The sequence below is a fragment of the Hordeum vulgare genome, chromosome 3H (genome assembly GCF_904849725.1).
Source record: "Hordeum vulgare subsp. vulgare chromosome 3H, MorexV3_pseudomolecules_assembly, whole genome shotgun sequence".
NCBI lineage: Eukaryota > Viridiplantae > Streptophyta > Magnoliopsida > Poales > Poaceae > Hordeum > Hordeum vulgare.
Genome location: NC_058520.1, coordinates 525,755,035 through 525,778,061, shown reverse-complemented (window position 1 = coordinate 525,778,061; position 23,027 = coordinate 525,755,035). Strand labels below are relative to the sequence as shown.

The 23,027-nt window shown below is 41.2% G+C and overlaps 1 protein-coding gene across 3 annotated transcripts; it reads left to right on the top strand.

Moving 5' to 3' along the window:
* The first annotated feature begins 3,161 nt into the window (after positions 1-3,161).
* Positions 3,162-21,854, top strand: LOC123444700 (protein MOR1). Of its 3 annotated transcripts, none has more exons than XM_045121510.1 (53): positions 3,162-3,481; positions 3,644-3,749; positions 3,833-3,956; positions 5,847-5,926; positions 6,005-6,182; positions 6,268-6,332; positions 7,907-7,989; positions 8,094-8,179; positions 8,280-8,393; positions 9,139-9,258; positions 9,944-10,046; positions 10,780-10,916; positions 11,016-11,081; positions 11,179-11,293; positions 11,412-11,452; positions 12,082-12,153; positions 12,248-12,349; positions 12,751-12,856; positions 13,116-13,228; positions 13,309-13,396; positions 13,520-13,620; positions 13,770-13,877; positions 13,955-14,060; positions 14,146-14,225; positions 14,303-14,452; positions 14,556-14,631; positions 14,729-14,853; positions 14,942-15,202; positions 15,305-15,379; positions 15,459-15,540; positions 15,632-15,753; positions 15,827-15,919; positions 15,998-16,075; positions 16,865-16,960; positions 17,052-17,153; positions 17,245-17,346; positions 17,481-17,663; positions 17,774-17,885; positions 18,178-18,254; positions 18,365-18,444; positions 18,615-18,680; positions 18,767-18,884; positions 19,061-19,180; positions 19,252-19,329; positions 19,415-19,573; positions 19,640-19,798; positions 19,873-19,970; positions 20,053-20,209; positions 20,299-20,415; positions 20,521-20,616; positions 20,819-20,890; positions 20,978-21,200; positions 21,281-21,854. In XM_045121510.1, the coding sequence occupies exons 1-53, from the start codon at positions 3,319-3,321 to the stop codon at positions 21,523-21,525; spliced, it is 5,979 nt and encodes a 1,992-aa protein (XP_044977445.1). In that variant the 5' UTR covers positions 3,162-3,318; the 3' UTR covers positions 21,526-21,854. The 3 variants fall into 3 exon arrangements, with proteins under 3 accessions (XP_044977445.1, XP_044977446.1, XP_044977443.1); XM_045121511.1 differs by having other exon boundaries at positions 18,764-18,884; positions 21,284-21,854; XM_045121508.1 differs by having other exon boundaries at positions 18,764-18,884.
* The last annotated feature ends 1,173 nt before the right edge of the window (positions 21,855-23,027 follow it).

Sequence of the window (23,027 nt, the reverse complement as noted above, 5' to 3'; positions counted from 1 at the left end):
TATCCGCCTCAAATATCCGGACAGGCCATCGAGTCAGTGACCGGACACAAAAACGCGATCCAATCGAATCCCTCATACCGTCTCAAATGTCCGGACTAACCGATACCCATCATATCCATCTCAAATATGAAGACGATATAAGGGCTCGCGGATGCGCCCATGCACGCCCGACCAGTCCACCACATAGGACACGCCCCCATGCCAGACCATGTTTTCTCTTTTCTTGTTTTTTTTCTCTTGTTCTCCACCAAACACGTGCAAGTGACCGAACATATGAGAAAAAAAGAAAACTGACCGGAAGATTAAAACGGACGCATCCTTTCACTGACCAAACTAGGGGATCATACACTTGTTAAGAGCATCTCTAGCAGAACCCGTAAAAGGGCCAGACCCGCAAAATTCCGGCGAGTATACGGGTTCGGCCCGTTTTAGTGGTCACAACAGACCCGTATCGCGTATCCGGCCCGTATTTTTTTACAACGGCTCAGAAAAGACCCCCAACCGGCATATATGCGGTTTCACACGCGTTTACGGGTCAAACCCTATCCTCCGCCGCCGCAGCTTCGTCGCGATTCATCTCTCACTCCGTCCTAATTTCTCGCCGTCGGCGAGACAAAAAACCCTAGCGGGTCGTCCTGACCATGGACAACCACGAAAATGGAGGGGATGACGCCGAGCGCCGTCGTCGTCGCGCCTCCGACGACGCACACAAGCGGGGATCGTGGGGGTGGCTGAACTACGGTGATAACCCACAAGTATAGGGGATCGCAACCGTTTTCGAGGGTAGAGTATTCAACCCAAATTTGTTGATTCGACACAAGGGGAAGCCAAAAAATATTCTTGAGTATTGGCAGTTGAGTTGTCAATTCAACCACACCTGAAAGACTTAGTATGTGCAGCAAAGTTTCAGTAGCAAAGTAGTGTGATGGTAACGTCAGTAGCGGTAACAGTAGCAGTAGTGACAACAGTAACGGTAACAGTAGGAGTAGTGACAACAATAGCGGTAAAGTAACTTAGCAATAACAAGTATAGGAAAAACTCGTAGGCATTGGATCGATGATGGATAATTATGTCGGATGACATTCATCATGTAACAGTTATAACATGGGTGATATGTAACTAGCTCCAGTTCGTCAATGTAATGTAGGCATGTATTCCATATTTAGTCATACGTGCTTATGGAAAAGAACTTGCATGACATCTATTGTCCATCCCTCCCGTGGCAGCGGCGTCCTAATGGAAACTAAGGGATATTAAGGTCTCCTTTTAATAGAGAACCTGAACAAAGCATTAGCACATAGTGAATACATGAACTCCTCATACTGTGGTCATCTCCGGAAGTGGTACCGGCTATTGTCACTCTGGGGTTGCCGGGTCATAACACATAGTAGGTGACTACAACTTACAAGATAGGATCAAGAACACACATATATTGATGAAAACATAATAGGTTCAGATCTGAAATCATGACACTCGGGCCCTAGTGACAAACATTAAGCATAGCAAACTAGTAGCAAGATCAATCTTAGAACATAGTGGATACTAGGGATCAAACCCCATCAAAACTAACTCGATTACATGATAGATCTCATCCAGCCCATCACCGTCCAACAAGCATACGACGAGATTACTCACGAACGGTGAAGAGCATCATGGAATTGGCGATGAAGGATGGTTGGTGATGACGACGGTGTCGATTTCCTCTCTCCGGAGCCCAGAACGGACTCCAGATCTGCCCTCCACAGGAAGAACATGTGGTGGCGGCGGCTCCGTGTCGTGAAACGCGATGAACTCTTCTCTCTTAATTTTTTCTGGGCGAGAGAGAATATATAGAGCTGGAGTTGGAGGTTGCGGAGCCATGAGGGCCTCACAAGCCTGTCAGGTGCGACCGGGGGAGGGGCGCCTCCTGGGCTTGTGGGCTCCTGGCTCCGTGTCTTGAGGTAATTCTTGCGCCAACATTTTATATATATTCCACAAAAAATCCTCGTAAATTTTCAGGTCATTCTGTGAACTTCTATTTCTGCGCAAAAACAACACCATGACAATTCTGCTGAAAACAGCGTCAGTCCGGCTTAGTTTCATTCAAAACATGCAAATTAGAGTCTAAAACAAGGACAAAAGAGTTTGGAAAAGTAGATATGATGAGACGAATCATACGACCGCCGACATTCGAACGCCGCAAGCTCGAGGAGTACGAGCGCGAGCTCGCGGCCTGACGCATCGGCTCCTACAACTCCTCTACCGTTGGGAGTTCGTCCGCGGGCGCCTCGTCCTCGCGGACCATCACTCTGGTGAAGAGAAGGCTGGATCGACCTCGACTCCGACGAGGACTGAGCTCCTCCGCCGCGTCGTCGCCGCATCACCCGTCATTTTTGGTAGCATTGGCTCGGGTACTCTGCACAACCTGCAACCCCCTACCTAGTAGTAGTATGAAGAACTGATGTAGTTTGATGAAGAAGCATGATGTAATTTGATGAATGATGTAGCAATTTCACTCACGAATCTTTTTTTTTTCTTCAAATTTTACAATTTCGTATACGGAATCTGATCTTTAACACACGAAAATGGCCCCGCAAAATTGCTCCACAATGACCCGTAAAACCCATTTTACGGATCGCTCTTTTACGAGGTTTCTTAGAGATGTTCTAAGTGCGGCTGTATATGCTCTAGCTAACCTACAGTTTGTGCACGCTTTGAGAAACCGACCTCGGCTGGAGAGAGAGAGAGGGGTGTACGCTTTACAGCTAAGCGTGATACAGTCACGGGATCCTGTCCGTACACGTGGCACCAATGTGTGCCCGTCTTCCACGGAAATTCAAAATCTTTCAAAACTCCCCGACCGGACCGACACCGTCCCACTCCCACTCCCTCTTCCTTGGCCTCGCGAATCAGCGAACAGCCCCTCTCATCCCACCGACCAATGGGACCCAGGATATGGCCCACCCCACGAGCGCACCTTCTCGTACGCGGCCGAGACCCTGACCCTGACCCGAAACCTACCGGCTTCCCCCCGTGCGAGCGAGCCCGAACGAACGTACGAGCAAAATGACGCTCCGCTCCTGACCTGACGCAGCCCCAAACCTCCCCTCTCCCTATTTCACTCGCATTTCCCACCCTCGGAAAATCGTTTTTTACCTTTTTATTCCCCTCCCATCCTCCCCCCTCCCCCCTCTCTCCCCCGCCTCCTCCGATCCAAACTCCCCACGAACGCCACCGCCACCGCCACAATTTGAAACCCTAGCCCGCCGCATCGATCCGCGGACGGCGATTGCATTGGAGGCCGCCAGGCTCCAGCGTTTCGTCTAGCGGCGGCCGACCATGTCGACCGAGGACGAGAAGCTCCTCAAGGAGGCGAAGAAGCTGCCGTGGGACGAGCGGCTGCAGCACAAGAACTGGAAGGTGCGGAACGACGCCAACATCGACCTCGCCGCGCTCTGCGACTCCATCACCGACCCCAAGGACGCCCGCCTCCGCGAGTTTGGTGAGACCCGCTCCCGCCGCCCCCCGATCCGCCCCCATTACGCGCTCGGATCCGCGCGATGCCTGATTCGCGCGCTCCCATTTCGAGATTCCTGCCGTATTCCCTCGAGTTAGATCTGAATGGCCCGTGTTTTTTTTCTCCCTTTGCTCCTGTGGTGGTTAGGACCGTTGTTCAAGAAGGCGGTTTCGGATTCGAACGCGCCCGTGCAGGAGAAGGCGCTGGATGCGCTGCTAGCTTTCCAGCGAGCCGCTGATGCTGATGTATCCAGGTGCGTGTCTACAGGATGCTGCGACATTTGCTCTCGTGCTTCTAGTTACCTTTCCGTTGATTTTTGGGGCCTGCCTTGCGCAGGTATGCCAAGGAGGTGTGCGATGCGATCTGTGCCAAGTGCCTCACTGGTAGACCTAAGACTGTTGAGAAGGCTCAAGCTGCATTTCTCCTTTGGGTGGAGCTGGAGGCGTCAGAGGTCTTCCTTGTAAGTCCAGCCGCAGTTGGTGATTACTTTCAGTATGACTTAAGATGATTCGTATGCATCGATCACACAATTATGGTATGGTCTCAATCGTTTTGTCTGCCACAACTTAAGCCACACATTTTGTAGGTGTATGGTTAGATGTAATTGCTGGCTTATGTAATGCCCATGTACCAATGCTGTTATAACTTACACAAGGTTAGGCCTATGCCATATGAGTGAACGGTCAGTAACTCAAACAGTTACACCCCTCTCACTAGCACATCTTAGTTATCACTTAGCGGACAGTGATAGAGTTGGCCATTGTTTCCTTGGAACTCGGTGCATGAAACCATTGGTGAATGTCTGTGGCAGGAAAACCAATTTCCCTCCTTTGCCTTCAGCCCTGTACTTCGTTTGTGGCATGGTAGACCCCAAAATTCTGCAAGTAGTTTAGCTGTTCCATTCGTCCATTCACTTTATAATAGAGCAAGTTTTCGTTTAATTGTTGCAAGGACACCAGGCTTGTGTGTTTCCTGAGCTTTGCATTACCAGGGAGCGCCTGTAAGTCTGACTGATGGTGAAGGCAACGCTTAACCTTTCTTCACCAACCATCTGTATTCATACGTACTATTTTTGTAACCACCATCTGTAAGCAATCCCTGCCCAGCCCACCCAAGTACTGTGAAAACAAAGTTCTCCTGCTCAACTAACATGCACTGTGATGATGGTGGTGGTGGTGGTGGTCTTAGATCTAACAATAGAAGCAATGTCATGGAAATGGTATATACACATGAAAGGCAGATGGACCTGCACTTTGGCAATGTGGAATACACTTCTGAGCAATGCTGCCTTCATAGCTTTCAGGACAACCAATTGGACTCCCCGGATCCTGTGGATTTGGTCAAGTAAATGCGGGCCAAAACTCTTAAGGCCTTTGCTTTGCCTGCTGGTCAATGGTAGGCTCATGGGAGAAGATAGGCTCAATGCCAGATGAATGCTCATAAGGCGCAACTACTTGGTGTCTAATGGATTTTCCTGCATACTCTGTGACTCTGGAGCACTGAAAGATCACCGCCATCTCTTCATTGACTGCCCTTTCACTGTTCACTGTTGGTACAAACATGGAATCCAGTGGAACCACAAGACTTCCTTCATGGAAGTTTCCGTTGCCATGGCTTGCACATTAAGAAGCAAAGAAACTAATTATTTTGCCAATGTCGTGCCCTGTTTTGACTCTTGGTGTTCCCTTTTTTTGGAGAACTGTTCCCTGTGTTTAGGACTCCCCTGCTTGTCTGGTTTCAATGTGTGACTTCCCTTTGGGTCCTCCTTTCCCTAGAAAATCTGCACTACCAGCCTCCCTACAGTTCTCTTTTGGGGAAAAGGGGGATATATGCATTTGCATAGTAGTTGTTAATAATAGTGTTTATAGTATAATTTACTCCGTCTACTTACAAATATAAGTCTTGTCGGTTTTCAGTGCACAGGCTATGATGTTCATAACACTAGCAAAAATATTGAACTTATATATTGTAAAAGTATCTGAAGATAAATGCAATGGCATTATTATGATGTAAGTTCACGTACCACATAAAACAATGGTCAAAGTTTCAAAGCCTTGGCCGCATGGATTCCACTATGACCTATACGTAGAAGCTTCAGATGGCATCCCAATCATCATTTGTTTGCAAATGCATGTACATGCCTGAGTGTTTCAGTATTTTGTTATTCTGATGATGTGACATCTTGCCACAAGGCATTCATGACCAGCCTTTATCTAACACGACGTTAATTTTTTGTTTCTTACCCAATCTGTTTAAAATGTTACCCATCTCCACAACATGCCCCCTCTTGTAATTATGATTGATAGCATGCTAACTTGCTCAAACTGATTCAAATTTCTTATGGTACCAGGAATCTATGGAGAAGGCTGTAAAGAATAAAGTGGCTAAAGCTGTTGTGCCTGCTATTGATGTCATGTTTCAAGCACTCAGGTAAGTTCTTAGCTGGTAAATTGGCTTGTAACCACAAGTGTTTATCAAACTCTTTTAACATCTTCCTTTTTCTGCCAGTGAATTTGGAGCTAAGGTTGTACCACCTAAAAAAATTCTGAAGATGCTTCCTGAGCTATTTGATCATCCAGACCAGAATGTTCGGGCTTCTTCTAAGGGCTTGACGCTTGAGCTTTGTCGATGGATTGGCAAAGAGCCTGTAAAGTCAATATTATTTGAGAAGATGAGGGATACAATGGTGGGATTATTTGTACCAGTTCAATGGATTTCATTGATAATATGTGTTATGAGCCAACTTGTAATCACATTTTTTCTGTTTGTAGAAAAAAGAGTTGGAAGCAGAGCTAGCAAATGTCTCTGGAATTGCTAAGCCAACTCGCAAGATAAGGTCAGCTTTTTAAAATCACATCTCTATCTAATATTTTTAGCATTCTTTACATGAAAATTTCGGATTTAACCTTGTATAACAGGTATCTAAAATTCTAAATTCTAGGTTCAAGCTGCTATTAATTCTACACAAACTATGATAAAATGCCAGAACACATTCATAATATGTTTTGTGTGATCGTTTTATGTTTGATTTTTTTATTTTTTTATTTTGTTAGACTGGATGGTTGTACTGTTAGTCATTTGTTAATAACCCATTTCATCGTTGCATAAGGAGTGGTATGAAAGCACATCATAATATTTCTCTATGAGATTTTGTTTACAGTCTGACCAACTTGATGAATGTAGGTATGAAAGCAATTCAATATCTACATCTACAATCCAATAAAAGAAGTTAAATTAGTGACTTTCGTACCTAAGAATACTTTGTTAGGTGTAAATTGATAAGTAAAATCCATTGATCCGATGTAAGCCAAAACACAAGTTTTCAGTATTTGTTTTATGAACGGTGTGATGCTATCATTTGTACATTGTTGTATAGTTGTGAGTTATGACCATGGAATATAAAAAAGCTACTCCATTCCCAAGCATAAGATACAACTTGGATCACTGTTTTGTTTATCAATTATCACTATATATATGGGCTATTGGTTTTGTTTTGTTATTTTAGTTTTTTTCTCTTATTCGGTACTCCTGGAGGAGGGTTTATTGGCCCCCTCGTATTTTGGGCCAAACTTTTGACCGTATATATGACTAACAAAATATAAAGTGTATGCTACAAAAAGTATATCATTGGATTTGTATTCGAAAGTGATTTATCAATTATCACAATATATGGGCCATTGGTTTTGTTTTGTTATTTTAGTTTTTTTCTCTTATTCGGTACTCCTGGAGGAGGGTTTATTGGCCCCCTCGTATTTTGCGGCAAACTTTTGACCGTATATATGGCTAACAAAATATAAATTGTATGCTACAAAAACTATATCATTGGATTTGTATTCGAAAGAGGTTTATAAATTATCACAATATATGGGCTATTGTTTTTTTTTCCTCTTATTCGGTACTCCTGGAGGAGGGTTTATTGCCCCCCTCGTATTTTGGGCCAAACTTTTGACCGTATATATGACTAACAAAATATAAAGTGTATGCCACAAAAACTATATGATTTTTTGTATTCGGAAGAGGTTTCCCATGTTATAATTTTTGTGACATGTAATTTACCTTTTATTAGTTAAATCTAGGTCAAATTTTGACTCAAAATAAGAGGAGGCCTAATAAATCTGGACGGGGGGAGTAATAAGGTCTAAGTGTGGATGAACCAAAATCATATTTACAAGGATGGTTAACAAGGCAAAATCGTAGGGTACATCTCCATGTTATAAAACATTCTTCTAAGTTTTTCTAGTGGCGTTAGTTTCTTGGTCACAAGAAGCTGTGCCCTAAAGAATGTGTTGATTTACTGCCAAATATTTTTTTTAAGCATGCTCACAATTGGTGAATACAACATGTTTATATATTTTTTGACTTGGCCCATCATGTATTAAAAGTGGATATAATTTAAATATTGTTTACCAGATCTGAACAAGAAAAGGAGCTTGAGGAGGAAGCTGTGCCAGAGACAACAGGCACCAGTACTTCTGAAGTTGCAGTGCCAGATGGTCTGTTGTTTTCAGGAGCATTTTTATTGTTAATTTCATTTCTGTTGTTGACAAGTTTCCTATATTTAATTTGCGACAAAATACTGATACAATCGTATTTTTAGCCCCTATGGAGATCGATGAATATGATCTTGTTGATCCTGTGGATATTTTAACACCACTTGAAAAGTCTGGATTTTGGGATGGCGTGGTATGTGACCTTTCTTGCATAAACATACTGCCAGAGTCGTACTAATCATTTGTTATTGTTCTATAAACTTGTGATGTCATTGTGTTATCTGCAATTCCAGAAAGCAACTAAATGGTCGGAAAGAAGGGATGCTGTTGCAGAGCTTACTAAGCTTGCTTCAACCAAAAAAATCGCTCCTGGTGATTTTAATGAAGTTTCCCGAACACTTAAAAAGGTTAATATTGGATTGAATTTTACGATATTTCATGCATTAAGATTTAAGATCTGTGTCCATTTCTTGGTTAGCATGACAAAATCAGATATTATTTTGAGCAGTTACCTGACTCATATTATGTTCTTTTGTTTCCTTATATTTTACTCCCTCCGTCCCAAAATTCTTGTCTTAGCTTTGTCTAGAAATGGATGTATCTAAATACTAAAACTTGACTAGATACATTCATATCTAAACAAATCTAAGACAGGAATTTTGGGACGGAGGGAGTACTAGAGAAATGCCTTTTCATTGTTTTTCCTGACATCTTTTAATTTTATAGTTTCTACTTGGAGTAATTCGCAGGAGAATGTTAACTTGATACAACCTGCACAATGTTTTCTCAGAAATATTTTGTGTGGATTCTCATTGCTCAAAATTAGCTCATATTGTGTTGTTTTGGAAATTTCTAGCAGTATAGTGTAGCAATACTTAACGGGGAAGGAACTACCTGCACACCATATTCTTTGGGAGGTCATGTTACGTCGTTGAATGCCATTGGTTTATTGTAGCAGGCTGGTAGTATTTGTGATAAAAGCAGCCTTTTAATTGTTTTCTCTTACTTCTCTTATCTTGCCAATCTATTGTTGCTAGTCAGCAAGTGTTAACTATCTGAGAAGTGTTCAGGTTCCTAGGTGCTACCATGCAGTTGTTGTTTCTAATAATGTTTGTGATTCACTTTCTTCCCTTTGTCTTTGTCCTATTGCAGCTCGTTACAGATGTTAATTTGGCTGTTGCAGTCGAAGCTACCCAAGCAATAGGGAATTTAGCTAAAGGTTTAAGAACTCATTTTTCCGGAAATTCACGGAATCTGCTTCCTGTTTTACTTGTAAGTCAAATTACCCTTTTCCTTAATAACCATGGATCACCCTTCCTGTTTTATTTGTCTGTCAAATTACCCTTTTCCTTAATAGCCATAAATCACCCTTCCTGTTTTACTGTTCTGCTTGGTCCACCTTTCTTTCCAAGTGTGGCATGTGATTTTCTGTGATAGAGGGAAATGCAAGATTCTATGTGAATAAGATTGACTGGGTTCTTCTATAACCACTCTAGATGTTACATAAAAGTTGTCCTCTTGTTATTACAGTAAATTTATTTTATAGCATATATGATCTATTGCCTGATTGTTGCCCAAGGTGTCTAGGACGAAGACACCGTGATAACCATGGGTATAGAGGTTGTTTTGATGTAGTGCACACACACACACACACCACACTTTTGGAGACAAATTCGTGTTTAGGTTGACATCGTGATATTACGATTTATGTAATATTCAGACCACCAAGAAAGATATATTTGGTGATTTAGCTGTATAATAAACAGTTTGTATTACAGACTATCCTCTTTTGATTTGACATGATCGTGTTGTTTAAATTAACCCTTACATGGCTCAGGGCAATGGGTATATTTGTTCCTCTTACTGGCTGACGAAGTTCTTATGCTGCACTAACTTGAAATATCGATCAAGTAAAGTGACATGTTTCACTTAATTTACCCCTTGTTCTGTTAAACAGGAAAAATTAAAAGAGAAAAAGCCAACTATGTCGGAAGCACTGACTCAAACACTCGAAGCAATGCATAAGTCTGGCTGTATTGCTCTTCTTGATGTGATTGAAGGTTAGTATTTGTTTTGGCTAGTAAAAAACCTGTATGTTATATACTCCCTCCATTCCTAAATATAAGTCTCCGAGAGGCGATTTCTTATGCATGGTGATAGCTACACACCCTTTAGTATAACTGCCTTTTTTGATATACGAGGTGTCGGGTTTCAATGGCATTGGCACAAGTGCATTTATGTTGTATATGAATGACCTTTTCTAACTTCTATTTGTCTTTTTTGTTACCCTTTTGACACAAGTGTCCTTTTTTTTGTGTAGAAAGGGCGTTTTTCACTTCTCTCGGTCTTTTTTCCTTGCCTTTTAGGAATAATCACATGTTTGCTTGCCTAGCTGGTCCAAAACCATGATATTTTTGCTATAGAGTTATTTTTCATATTTCAAAATAATTTATCAAATTAGTTAGAGATAAAAATTGGGGCCATGTGTAGCTACCACCATGGGTAGGAAATTATTTCTGATAAATCTTTTTAGAGGTTCCACTAAAAGACTACATACGGATGTATATAGACATACTTTAGAGTATAGATTCATTCATTTTGCTCCGTATGTAACCCCCTAGTGAAATCTCTAGAAAGACTTATATTTAGGAATGGAGGGAGTAGTAAATAAAAGTCCGAAGTGTTATAAAGTAGTTCTGTTTATACATAAAAAGGCGAATGTGTTAATCCTAACACAAACTTTGTATTTGGCTCAAAACGTGAGTACATAATTTGTTTATTGTGTTATTGCAGATGTTCGGGTCGCTGTAAAAAACAAGGTCCCTCTTGTTCGATCCTTAACGTTGAACTGGGTTGCATTTTGCATTGAAACAAGCAATAAGGCAACTGTCCTAAAGTTGCACAAGGAGTATGTTCCTATCTGCATGGAGGTGAATAACCAATTTTGGTTTACTGGTTGTGATTTTCTTCTTATAATATATTTGCATTTGCCTTCATGTATCTGCACTAACTTAATTTCCTATCCTTAGTGCTTGAATGATAGCACCCCAGATGTTCGAGATTCTTCATTCTCTGTTTTGACTGCCATAGCTAAGGTTTGTGTCTTTTGAGCGTGTCTTCCTCTTGGCATCTGTATATCTTTGATGTTACTTACGTTCTATGCTTTTTTTGGGCACTTTACTATCTGTATAGATGGTTGGAATGAAACCCTTGGAACGGTCCCTGGAGAAGTTAGATGACGTGAGGAAAAAGAAACTTTCAGATATGATTGGCTCTGCCACTGATACTGTTTTAAGTTCAGGGACAGGTTTGAGCTGCTGTTCCTTTTCCCTTTTTTCCAGTTGGGAACAATACATCTATGTTCTGTATTCATTTCTACACCAACACTGTTGCGAAGCTAACAAACACCAACTATGCCATTTCAGTACCTACCTCAAGTTCAGGAGCTGCCACATCTGCTCGTGAGGTACCTTTTCTATGTTTTGATTTCGTTATTAACACAACGGCACGTACAATCTGTAATCTGTAGTTTCTCTTCCAAGACCCAACCTGCTTTTCTGCAATTGTGCTGGGCTGCATGGCTTTCTCTTTGGAATCGTGTTTGCCACCTGCCTTCAGCTATGTGCTACACACTAGGCAGGACGATCAGCTGGGTGTGCCAAGCTGTTCTCTTCTAGAACACTGTTAGAATAATTTTTGACGATTGCTCTAAGATTTTTTGGGTATGGCTCGGCTAAAGATGCTGTCGGGCATATATCAAAAATTGGAAATAGAAGCCACCAGTGACATTAAGCAGTACTGGACGAAGCTGAAGGACAACATTTATCGTAATAAAATCTTTGCAGGACCACTGCTTAAAATACTTAATAGCTAGCAGAAGAGGCGGAGACAAGCCTGGGGCAACTAGGGCTATAGCCCTAGGCCTAGTACTAAAGTAGTGATCTAAACGCTCTTATCTTTCTTTACATAGGGAGTACAAAGTATTGAAATTTTTGAGAATTTAGGCATAACTCGCTGTTAGCTTTGCCCCTGGCTAGTAGTGGAGCATGATATATCAGTTGACAAACCAAACCCTGATTGTTCATGGTTGTGTAGGTTACAGATAGCTCAACAATGAGGAGATCTGCTGCAAGCATGCTTAGTGGAAAGAAGCCTATCCATGCGGCGGTTTGTATTATTTTCCCTGCTCCTGGATGCGCATAACCGTACTATGTTTGAGTTTCTATTCTAAATTTGGCCACCATGTTACTATTTTTGTAAGGCCCCGGCTAAGAAATCTGGACCAGCAAAACCAACTGGAAAAAAGACAGATGGCGGACCACAGTCAAAGGCTTCTGCTGCTCCTGAGATTGAAGATGTTGAGGTGGCTTACTCGACTTGCTTTATCATAAGTACATTGTTCCGGTTTAGAATCAAAATCATTTATGATTTTCATAGTAAAACATTAACTCTGTAACTTGTCTTGGTTGCTAGTCTGGAGCACATACTTGTGTATTTTGTTGATAGTCACAATTTTCTGTGGGAGTTTTGTAAATTTCTAAGTCTTGAAACTACTTGATGTATATTCCTCCTAGTCCAGTATTTCGAGTCTTTGAATCTACCATAAGAGTACTGAAACCTTAGATATTTAACTGAAGGTGTTTCCATTATACCCAACTGATTTTGATTGACTGTAATGAGATATTATGTTTTCAAAGTAATAGCTCACCAAGAAAGTCAGGTGTGAACTCACATGCTTGCTTGTTTCTGTTTGCTTTCTTGCAGCCTTCAGAGATGAGTTTGGAAGAAATAGAGGAGAGATTAAATTCTGTTGTGAAAACAGAGACAATTACGCAGTTAAAGAGCACTGTCTGGAAAGAGCGTCTTGAAGGTTAAAACAGATCACGTGCTTCGTGTTTTGTTCTTTATCTTATTTGGATTGTCAGATTAAGCTTTGATTTGCGTCTTTTTACATCTACATGCTAGTGCTACCTTAACGAAGGAAATCATGTCGTATCATTGTTTGATATTTTGCTATTTATGTGCTGTTTTTAATATTCTATGCCATGTATGAAAATGGAACATTATTCTACTAAACCATGATGCTTCCATGATCTACATTTAAACCCTAATATTTTACTATTTGGCAGCCATTGGCATGCTAAAGCAGGACGTCGAAAATCTCACTGAACTTGACAAATCTGCTGAACTGTTGGTCCGTTTATTATGTGCTGTGCCTGGATGGAATGAAAAAAATGTGCAGGTAATTACTGATGATTTTTGGTTTAGTGAGAAATATTTCCTTATTGAAGTAATGTATATTTTGTAATTTGTATTAAACAGGTTCAACAACAAGTTATAGAGGTCATCACCTACATTGCCTCAACTGTAAAGAAGTTCCCAAAGCGATGTGTCGTTCTTTGCCTTCTTGGTATGAGCTTCTCTTACTTCAGTTTGACAAAATTTGATAACTTTTCACAACCAATTATCGCTTATGTCTTGTAGAGTGCCTATTATAGCAGAGTTACTGATTTCTAAAATCATTTTCTTTCAGGCATAAGTGAAAGGGTTGCTGATATAAAAACCCGAGCATCTGCAATGAAATGTCTTACCGCTTTTTGCGAGGCAGTAGGTCCAGGGTTTGTGTTTGAGAGGGTATGAGACAACACTGCAATTATGTCATTGTTGTAGTCATTTTATGCGCATTCACTCTTTCTTCCTAAGCCCAATTTGGTGTTGAGGTGGTTGTCACCTATGAATCTTAATGATTGCAACCACCATAATTGTCCACATCATTTTTGTAGTTATACAAAATAATGAAAGAGCACAAGAATCCAAAGGTTCTTAGTGAGGGTATTCTTTGGATGGTATCTGCCGTTGAAGACTTTGGGACTTCGAATTTAAAACTAAAGGTGCTGTTTGCTATGGTTTTATCGTTTGGCATATAAAGACACCATCCTCTTGTTCTTAGTCTTCTTTATGGTTGCAGGACATAATCGATTTTTGTAAAGACACGGGTCTGCAATCTAGTGCTGCTGCAACCAGAAATTCAACTATCAAACTGATCGGGATGCTGCATAAGTTTGTAGGGCCAGGTTGTTTACTCGTTTCTTAATTTATTTATGGCTTGATGGGTTTCTCAGTTGTTGTTGTTATTGTTTAAATAAGTCTTTCCTGTAGATATAAAGGGTTTCTTGAGTGATGTCAAACCGGCACTTCTCAGTGCTCTCGATGTTGAATATGAAAAGAATCCATTTGAGGTATGCTGTCTTTGTCATCATTTGGGACTTGTTTTTTCCTTTTGAGTTTAACAGCAACAATTGTTCTGAATTAACAGGGTGCTGCTGCTCCTCCGAAAAGAACAGTTAGAGCTTTGGACACTGCATCGTCTACATCTGCTGCCTCATCAGATGGCCTGCCGAGAGAAGACATAAGTTCTAAGATAACACCTGGTTTACTGAAAAATTTGGGGAGCCCAGACTGGAAGGTATTCTACAGACAGTTGGTTTCTCTTTAACCTCTTGGGCTATTTCTGTGAGTTTGCATGCATTTGGTATTGATGTTGATATTGTGCTTATGTGAAACGACAGTTAAGGCTGGAGTCCATAGAAGCAGTCAACAAAATTGTGGAGGAGGCCCATAAGCGCATTCAGCCAACAGGAACAGGTTCATTGTTTTGTCAATCTTGAATAACTCTTAAATATTTTATGCTGGGTTATATCATCTAAGTCACAGCATTACTTTTGTTATCTTGAAACTGCAGTGGACCTTTTCATGGCACTAAGAGGCCGTCTTAATGACAGTAACAAAAACTTAGTCATGGCGACCTTGTCATCGATTGGTATTCTTGCATCTGCTATGGGCCCTTCTGTTGAAAAATCAAGCAAGGTTTATAACCAGCCCTACTTTGTGTGTACTTTTTCTTAGTAATGTCCTTTCACACCTATAATAACTGCAATTTTGTGTTATGATGTAGGGTATCTTGGCAGATGTGCTGAAGTGTATTGGTGACAATAAGAAGCACATGCGAGAGTGCACTTTGACTGCTCTTGATTCCTGGGTTGCCGCTACTCAACTTGATAAGATGGTTCCATATATCGCAGTAGCTTTGGCTGATCAGAAAAGTGGTTCAGAAGGGCGAAAAGATCTCTTTGATTGGTTGTCTAAGCATGTCTCGAAAATGAGTGATCCAGCTGAGGCTTTGCCTTTACTGAAGCCGTCTGCATCTTCTTTGATGGTATTAGTCAAACTATTGAATTATTTCGTTGGTATTAATTGGTTTAAACTCATATATAGTTCATGGGAATTCTAATGATATCTATATCCATTTGTTGAAAAGGATAAATCGTCCGAAGTCCGTAAAGCCGCTGAGACCTTTATGAATGAAATTCTCAAGATTTGTGGCCAAGCAGCGGTATGATTTTGTCCTTTTAATTCATTTGCCTGTTTTTTCTGAATCTTTTTCCATTGGCTGAATACGCTGTATGATGTAGGTTGCAAAGAACTTGAGAGATCTGCCATCCCCTACTATGGCCATTGTAGCAGAGAGGTTGAAACTGTCCAGTGTGCATGAAGGTGTCTTACAGAATCTTAATTCACATTCTAGATTTCCCCCTCAATGCTGGTTGTTCTGTACTGATTTGGTATTACCGCACCATTTAAACAGGAATATCTGATTCTTTGAAGACGGTGACAACAAGCATGAGTTTGCCGTCAAAAGGTGGTTTGAAGAACGTCAAACCTGGCCTAAATGATCGCGCGTCAAACGTTGGCAAAGCTGCATCTCAAGTGGGTAGCTTTGCTGTCTATGTCATTGTAGAAAATGACTTATTTTTTCTTACAGTTATTTTATTATTATCAGAGAGGAGTTCCAGCAAGGGCATCTGTTACTATGATCTCTTCTCAAGACTCGTTACAGTCTCAGGCATTATTTAACATTAGGGACTCAAACAAGGTAGGACATCATGAAGTCCTGCAACTAGCAAAGCTGTGCATTGGGTTCTTATATTTGTATCTGTATTTAATTGTGCAGGAAGATCGCGAGCGACGGGTGTTGGTACGTAAATTCAAGTTTGAAGAACCACGGCGTGAGCAAATAGACGAACTGAAGGTCCGTGTTGTGAAAAAACAACTGGTTTAAGCATACTGCATTACTTCCCCAGATATATTTCTTTACTCGGTTGTTGTCTCATCATGCCATAAAGTGTGCTGTTATTTGTTAGTTATAGCATGTACTTACCATTTATCAATAAGCAGAACAGTATACCTAGCGGGCACACAATTAGTGTAATGCCGAGTAGGAAGGCAGAAACCGCTGGTAAAAAAAAAACAGAAGCTATTAAGAACAAACTGTCACATGTCAAGGATTGTTACTTCTCCTTGATGCTGGTTTGTTTTCAAGCACAAATCCATGTATCCAACAGTTCTGTACGACTTAATTTATGCAAGCAGTAGCAGGTTATATGCACATGTCAGAACTCAGAGCTGGTCAATTGGTAATGCAAGTTAGTAGGCAGCAGAACTTTGTGATTAGCAGTAGCAGGCATGCTGGTTTCCAAAGCTGGTATCCATGCTGCCGCGTTGACTAGCAAACACCTTCTTATCTTATCACATCACAATATGTTAGAATCTTGTTTTAAATTCAATCATGAAATGTGTTCACTTTTATTTTTTGCACACATGGAGTAATGTGTGCAAATACAACCACATCTCAGAAATGTGAGCATCCTCCTGCGATGCATTGAAGAAGAATTTAGTGTTTCAATACGTTTCATGTTTGGTTCATTGGACTTATTGATCTGATTATGTCTGACAATTTATTTAGTTTACACATGTAGACAGTGTAGCTAGTTCGCCATTTACTGACAACTATCTGATTCTGTGAAAAATTTATCTGCAGGTTGATTTATTTAAGCATTTCCGAGAAGATGTTAGCTTGCGGTTATGGAACTCAGACTTTAAGAGGCAGATAGATGGTATTGAGTTGCTACAAAAGGTTGGAAATTGATGGCAATATTGAAACTTATTCTTGTGCAGTAAACTGTGCAACATAGCTCGTATGATTGTGACACTATCCAACTGTGCAGGCACTTCCTTCAAGTGGCAAAGAAGTGGTTGAGCTTCTCGATATACTACTAAGATGGTTTGTCCTGCGCTTCTGTGAATCCAACACGACATGTTTGTTGAAGGTTTGCTAGTTCAGAACTCGACGAGTCTTATTTCTTTTGTTGAAGCACTCCAGCTCAATTGGTCTCTGTATTCTGTTCATTTGTCTTGTAGGTTCTTGACTTTCTACCGGAGCTATTTGACGGTCTGAAAGATCAATCTTACATGTTAACGGAAGCAGAAGCTGCAATCTTCCTGCCTTGCCTTATAGAGAAGGTAATACCATCTTAAATACATTCTGGGAATATTTTCCATTTTTTTTTTTGCTTTGGAACTTGCTCCTTTTATTCTTATATGGTATGGCAATATGTGACAAGAATTTTTAATTTTGAACCACTGTTGTATCGCAGTCTGGTCACAACATTGAAAAAGTCAGAGAGAAAATGGGGGAGCTTATAAAGCAAATGATCAACATCTATTCTCTTCCAAAGCTGCTTCCCTATATATTGGAGGGGCTGCGCTCCAAGAACAACCGAACTAGGATAGAGTGTGTTGATATTATTGGATACTTCATGGATCATAACGGGACTGAGGTCTGGATCCCCTCTCCCCCACCCACCCACCCCAATTACCAGCGGTTGTCTTTAGTAGCTGGTAGATTTTCTTTCATACTTTTGGGTCCTGCTTATTTCTGTTCACGCAGGTTGGTGGCTTGTTGAAAAATTTGCCATCTGTCGCGGCATTAACAGCAGAGCGGGATGGAGAAATCAGAAAAGCCGCTCTTAATACACTTGCCACTGCTTACAAGAACCTTGGTACATCCTTTTGCTAGTTTTTTCAGAAGATGGTTCTTCATGCTATGTTAGAACTGATTTCCTGGTATTGCCCGATCAATTGTTCGAAATATTCACCCCTTTAGCTCCATATCCTGAACCATTACTCCTGGGTATTTCTTTTGATTTTTCAAACGTGCACACTTGCATATTTGAACAAGTGACAGATCGCTGCATTTTTCACATTAGATGCATGAGCAACCATTACGTCTTAGCTACATGTTGTATAAATGGTTTTCATGAGGTTCTTAGTCTACTCTCTTTGGTCAAGCAGGGGATGATGTATGGCGATATGTTGGAAAACTTTCAGATGCCCAAAGAAGTATGCTCGATGATAGGTTTAAGTGGAAGGTAACCATCTATGAATTCACAAGAAATTTATAGTACTCGGAAGTTCAAAATTATTTAGCTACCTGGTAAAGTCAAGGACCTAAATCACCTTGTTAATGCTTTATTATCAGGCTCGAGAAATGGATAAGAGGAGAGAAGGAAGACCTGGTGATGCTCGAGCAGCATTGAGGCGTTCAGTCAGAGAGAACGGGTTAGTTCCTTGTGTTGGAATCATGCATTCCCTACCCCTCACCAACCCAGGGATGAAAATTGCAAGATGGAGAATTTTGAACAAAAACATAACAGTTTACTTTTGCTTTCCTCGTGATGTCTGATGGCTTCTTGTTCATATTTATTCATATTCTTCCATTTTGGCTGTAGATCCGATGTAGCAGAACAGAGTGGGGAATTGGTTTCTCGTTCAATGGCAGGATCAATGATGTCAAGGTGCTTCATCTATCTTATTAATCGGTTTGCAGTTCCTTTTGTATTTCATAATACAACTTGTTTTGTGTATTCTTGTCCACTAGTAGGGAAAATTTCGGGTATGCCGATGCCCATACGGTACCTAGGCAGATGGCAACAGCAGTGACTGGTCCTGCAGACTGGCGTGAAGCTCTTGATATTGTCGCATTAGGTTTGCCTGAACAGGTAGTGCTGTTGCTCAGTTTCTCATAGTTCTGCCGTCTCTTGTTGATACATTCTGTTTTCACTCCTTATTCTATGCTGTATTGTGATATCTATAACTTCAACCCCTACTTGTTGCCATAATTTTACATCAATTGTTGAAGCGCAAGCATTGTTCTTTCATGTTTTTGTTTATGCAGTCTGTTGAAGGAATGAAAGTCATATGCCACGAGCTAACTCAGGCGGTTGATCCCGAAAGCTCTGCGCTTGACGATCTCATTAAGGAAGCAGACAGATTAGTTTCATGCTTGTCTGTTATGGTAAGCCTACATTGCTTTTTATGCTTAGCTTTCCTTGCCCTGCTAACTCCAGTGCTGGCAAATCTTTTCAGGTTCCAAAAACATTTAATTTCAGCCTATCTGGGGCATCTTCAAGGTCATGCAAATACGTTTTAAATACTCTCATGCAGGTCTGTTAATATGTTTATGTTCAACATTATTTTGTTTTTATATGTATTTGTTAAATTGTTATTTATGAGTTCTTTGTAATTGCAGACTTTCCAGATCAAACGTCTCGCTCACGCAGTGAAGGAGGGTACACTGGATAACCTTATCACAGAGCTACTACTATGGCTTTTAGATGAGCGGGTTCCTCTGATGGATGATGGCAGTCAACTACTTAAGGCTCTTAATGTCTTAATGCTTAAAATCTTGGTATGTATGTTTCTTTTCTTTGCTTTGGCTTGCTGGCTGCTCTTTGTTCATGATCATCTTCTGCAGGATAACGCCGAGAGAACTTCCTCATTTGTTGTACTAATCAATTTATTGAGGCCCTTGGATCCTTCAAGATGGCCATCCCCTACTCCCTCAGAGTCCCTTGCTGTAAAAAATCAGAAGTTTTCAGATTTGGTTGTCAAATGCTTAATTAAGTTGACAAAGGTATGTTGTCATTTTTGTTTGACCATTCTGAATCTGTACAGATATCATTTCTGATTGCATATGTTGTCTTTCAGGTTCTTCAGAGTACAATATATGAGGTTGACCTTGATCGCATTCTTCAAAGTGTTCATATTTATTTACAAGAACTTGGTATGGAAGAGATACGAAGGAGGTTTGTGCTGATCCCTTGCAGTTTAATATTTAGCTGTTCATTTGATTTCTTCTTGTACATTAGACAATTGCATATGCTGTAGGGCTGGAGCTGATGACAAGCCATTAAGAATGGTCAAAACTGTGCTGCATGAACTTGTCAAGCTACGAGGCACAGCAATAAAAGGTCACCTTTCAATGGTTCCTATAGACGCTGAGCCTCAGCCAATCATCCTGGCATACATTGATCTTAATCTTCAGGTAGAATTTGCAACTGCACCCTTTGATTGTTCCGTAAAGCTTCTATGCACCTCCCCTTTTTTCTAAACAATACTATTGGGTCACCCTAGACCCTTGCAGCAGCTAGGATGTTAACCCCATCTGGACCTATGGGTCAAACTCACTGGGGTGATGCTGCATCGAACACTCCAAATCCATCAATTCATTCAACGGATGCACAATTGAAGGTTACACCAATTCCTTTCTCCTATCAATGTTGTGCTTGTGTGTAAATATTTTTGTTACTTCATTGAATGATTTTACTCAATTTAACAATTTTTGTCTGTGATCAGCAAGAGCTTGCTGCCGTATTCAAAAAAATCGGTGACAAGCAAACATGTACGATTGGTTTGTATGAACTCTACCGGATAACCCAGCTGTACCCAAAGGTATTTTGCCAAGTATAATCATGTCCAGCTTTGGCTTCGGATGGTTAGTGGGATTCTAAAAGCTATATGAACCTTGCTGCTGATTAATAATTACTGTGGAATTAACTGTTTTTTTCTTTGAAGAAGTAAATCTATAACCTATGCATTTAGTTTGCTAATTTGCGATGAAAATTTATACCATTCAAAAACATGTTCCTCTCAGGTTGATATATTCGCTCAGCTTCAGAATGCAAGCGAAGCATTTAGAACGTACATCAGAGATGGGCTAGCTCAGGTTTGTAATCTAGACCATAGACAGGAGGGTTCAAGTTCCTTTTGTAATCTTGACATGGATACAATAATACTCTTTTGGTGCATCCAGGTGGAGAAGAATGCCGCAGCTGGAAGAACACCCTCTAGTCTTCCATTGTCAACGCCACCTCCAATAGCATCAATACCCTCTCCAAAGTTTGCACCTTCTCCTGTTCATACAAAATCGATAAGTAGCAAAACGGATTGTAATGAAGACGACCCCTTCAGAGTCCAAGGAGACTCTGATTTTAGGTTACAATCAGATCAACAGACCGATAGATTCCAATCCTCAGGTCTACTTCCCTCTCCCACCTCTTTGCATTTGGATACCTGACTTTCATCTGATTCATGGAATTATCTATATCTATCCCAGCAGGGACATTGGATGCTCTCAGGGAAAGGATGAAAAGCATCCAAGCCGCAGCTGTAGGTGGCAATTTCGATGGACCTCAGACTCGGCCATTGTCAAGTACTAATGGCAGTACTCTCCATGGGGGGGCACGAGTGGATGGTGAGCCACAAACACAAAGTAATATTCCACCCATGGACGAGAGAGCATTATCTGGGCTGCAAGCACGGATGGAGAGGTTAAAGAGTGGGTCTATGGAACCACTCTAAATATAGTTGACAGTACTATGAGAAATACCGACCATTGTAATTGACTGTAAATTTGCAGCATAGTCATGCTATTTGTAGATAGGTATGTCGAGGTACTACATGATGCGGGGCCGACGTTTTGTAACCCCCGTTCCTGGTCAACCCATTCTTGAATAGTATTCTGGTGTAGTTGTAGAGAAGCTAGTCAGAGGTTTTGCTTGTAGCTTGCCCGTTGAGGGCCTAATTAGTATTTTGACACATTTTTTGGTCCGATTGAGTTTTCCTGTGTTGTATAGCAATACAATTGAGTGTGATGAATTAACTGGATCAGTACGATGCGGTTAGGGGTACACTAGTGTTGGCGTGGCTTCTTAGATTTTTGTGATGTAAAAATTTGCATAAAGTGGCTATTCTTTCTGTTGAGTCCTATGCAGCCCATGCATAAAGTGAGCGCAAGCTTGACATATGGTTACATTAGAGCTGATAAAGACCAACAAGTGGAAATAGCTCCGCCTCCTGGGCTCACTAAGACACTGAGCCATTTAAAAAAAAACTTATATTTATGAACAGAGGGTGTATGTTTTAATGTAACCTAGGAATGCATCCAATCCGTCATTGAAATGCATCTATTCGGCAGTGCCGTACTCGACCTTTAAAGATTTCATTATGGACTACATACTGATGTATATAGACATATATTTGAGTGTAGATTCACTTATTTTGTTTTGTATGTAGTTTATAGTGAAATCTTTAAAAGGTCTTATATTTAGGAACGGAGGAATTACATAAGAAGTCTGTTCAACATGCACCGGCCTGCATGGTGTACGACTCTGGGAGTCTTCCATTTGTTCGTCCACCTTTGTCGTGGATGATGTCCAACATCTCTTGATCATCACTTATGTCATATGCCTGACGCAATTCGGCAAACAGAAAGCGGGCATGTCCAACATCTCCCTATCATCACCGGATGTCACACCCGATCGAGACAATCTGGTGAACAGACACCTGACTCCCGATGATGAATAGAAAGCATCACCCAGTTGATCGCGAGTCGATGAATTGGAGGGGCACATTTAGGTCGATGCTTCAGGGCACGTACACATCGAATGTGGTCGTGGACTGGTGTTGTTGAGAAAGTAGTAAGGCGGCAACATCTCTATCTATCAGGCCAACGAGTACATCGGGAGCGGCAACGCTCCTGCCCCGGCTCACCGCCCTTCTTCACCTTGGGAGGTGGCGGGGCTGCCAAAGCTGCTTGCTCCTTGCTCCTTTGCATGCGATGGCGCACATTACGGATTGCCAAGTTGATCTTGCGGGTGGCCACCAACTTTGGATTCTCCATCAATGGCTCCGATGAACGACGAAAAGGGAGGGAACAAGGTGCAGTGGGTGGTACTTATAGTGGAGAGGGTAGGAAGTCGTGGGCTCTGGCGTGGGAACATTGTGAAGGTGGCCAAATGTGTGGGCTTCAGTTGAGGCTTTGGATGAGTCGGGAGTGTCAGAGTCCTACGTCGTAGAGGTCC

Coding starts and splice junctions, on each gene's coding strand:
- LOC123444700 (XM_045121508.1), top strand. CDS start 3,319: ATGTCGACCGAGGACGAGAAGCTCCTCAAGGAGGCGAAGAAGCTGCCG. Junction 10,047..10,779: donor TCTTCTTGATGTGATTGAAG/GTTAGTATTTGT, acceptor GTGTTATTGCAG/ATGTTCGGGTCGCTGTAAAA. Junction 17,664..17,773: donor TGGATCATAACGGGACTGAG/GTCTGGATCCCC, acceptor CTGTTCACGCAG/GTTGGTGGCTTGTTGAAAAA.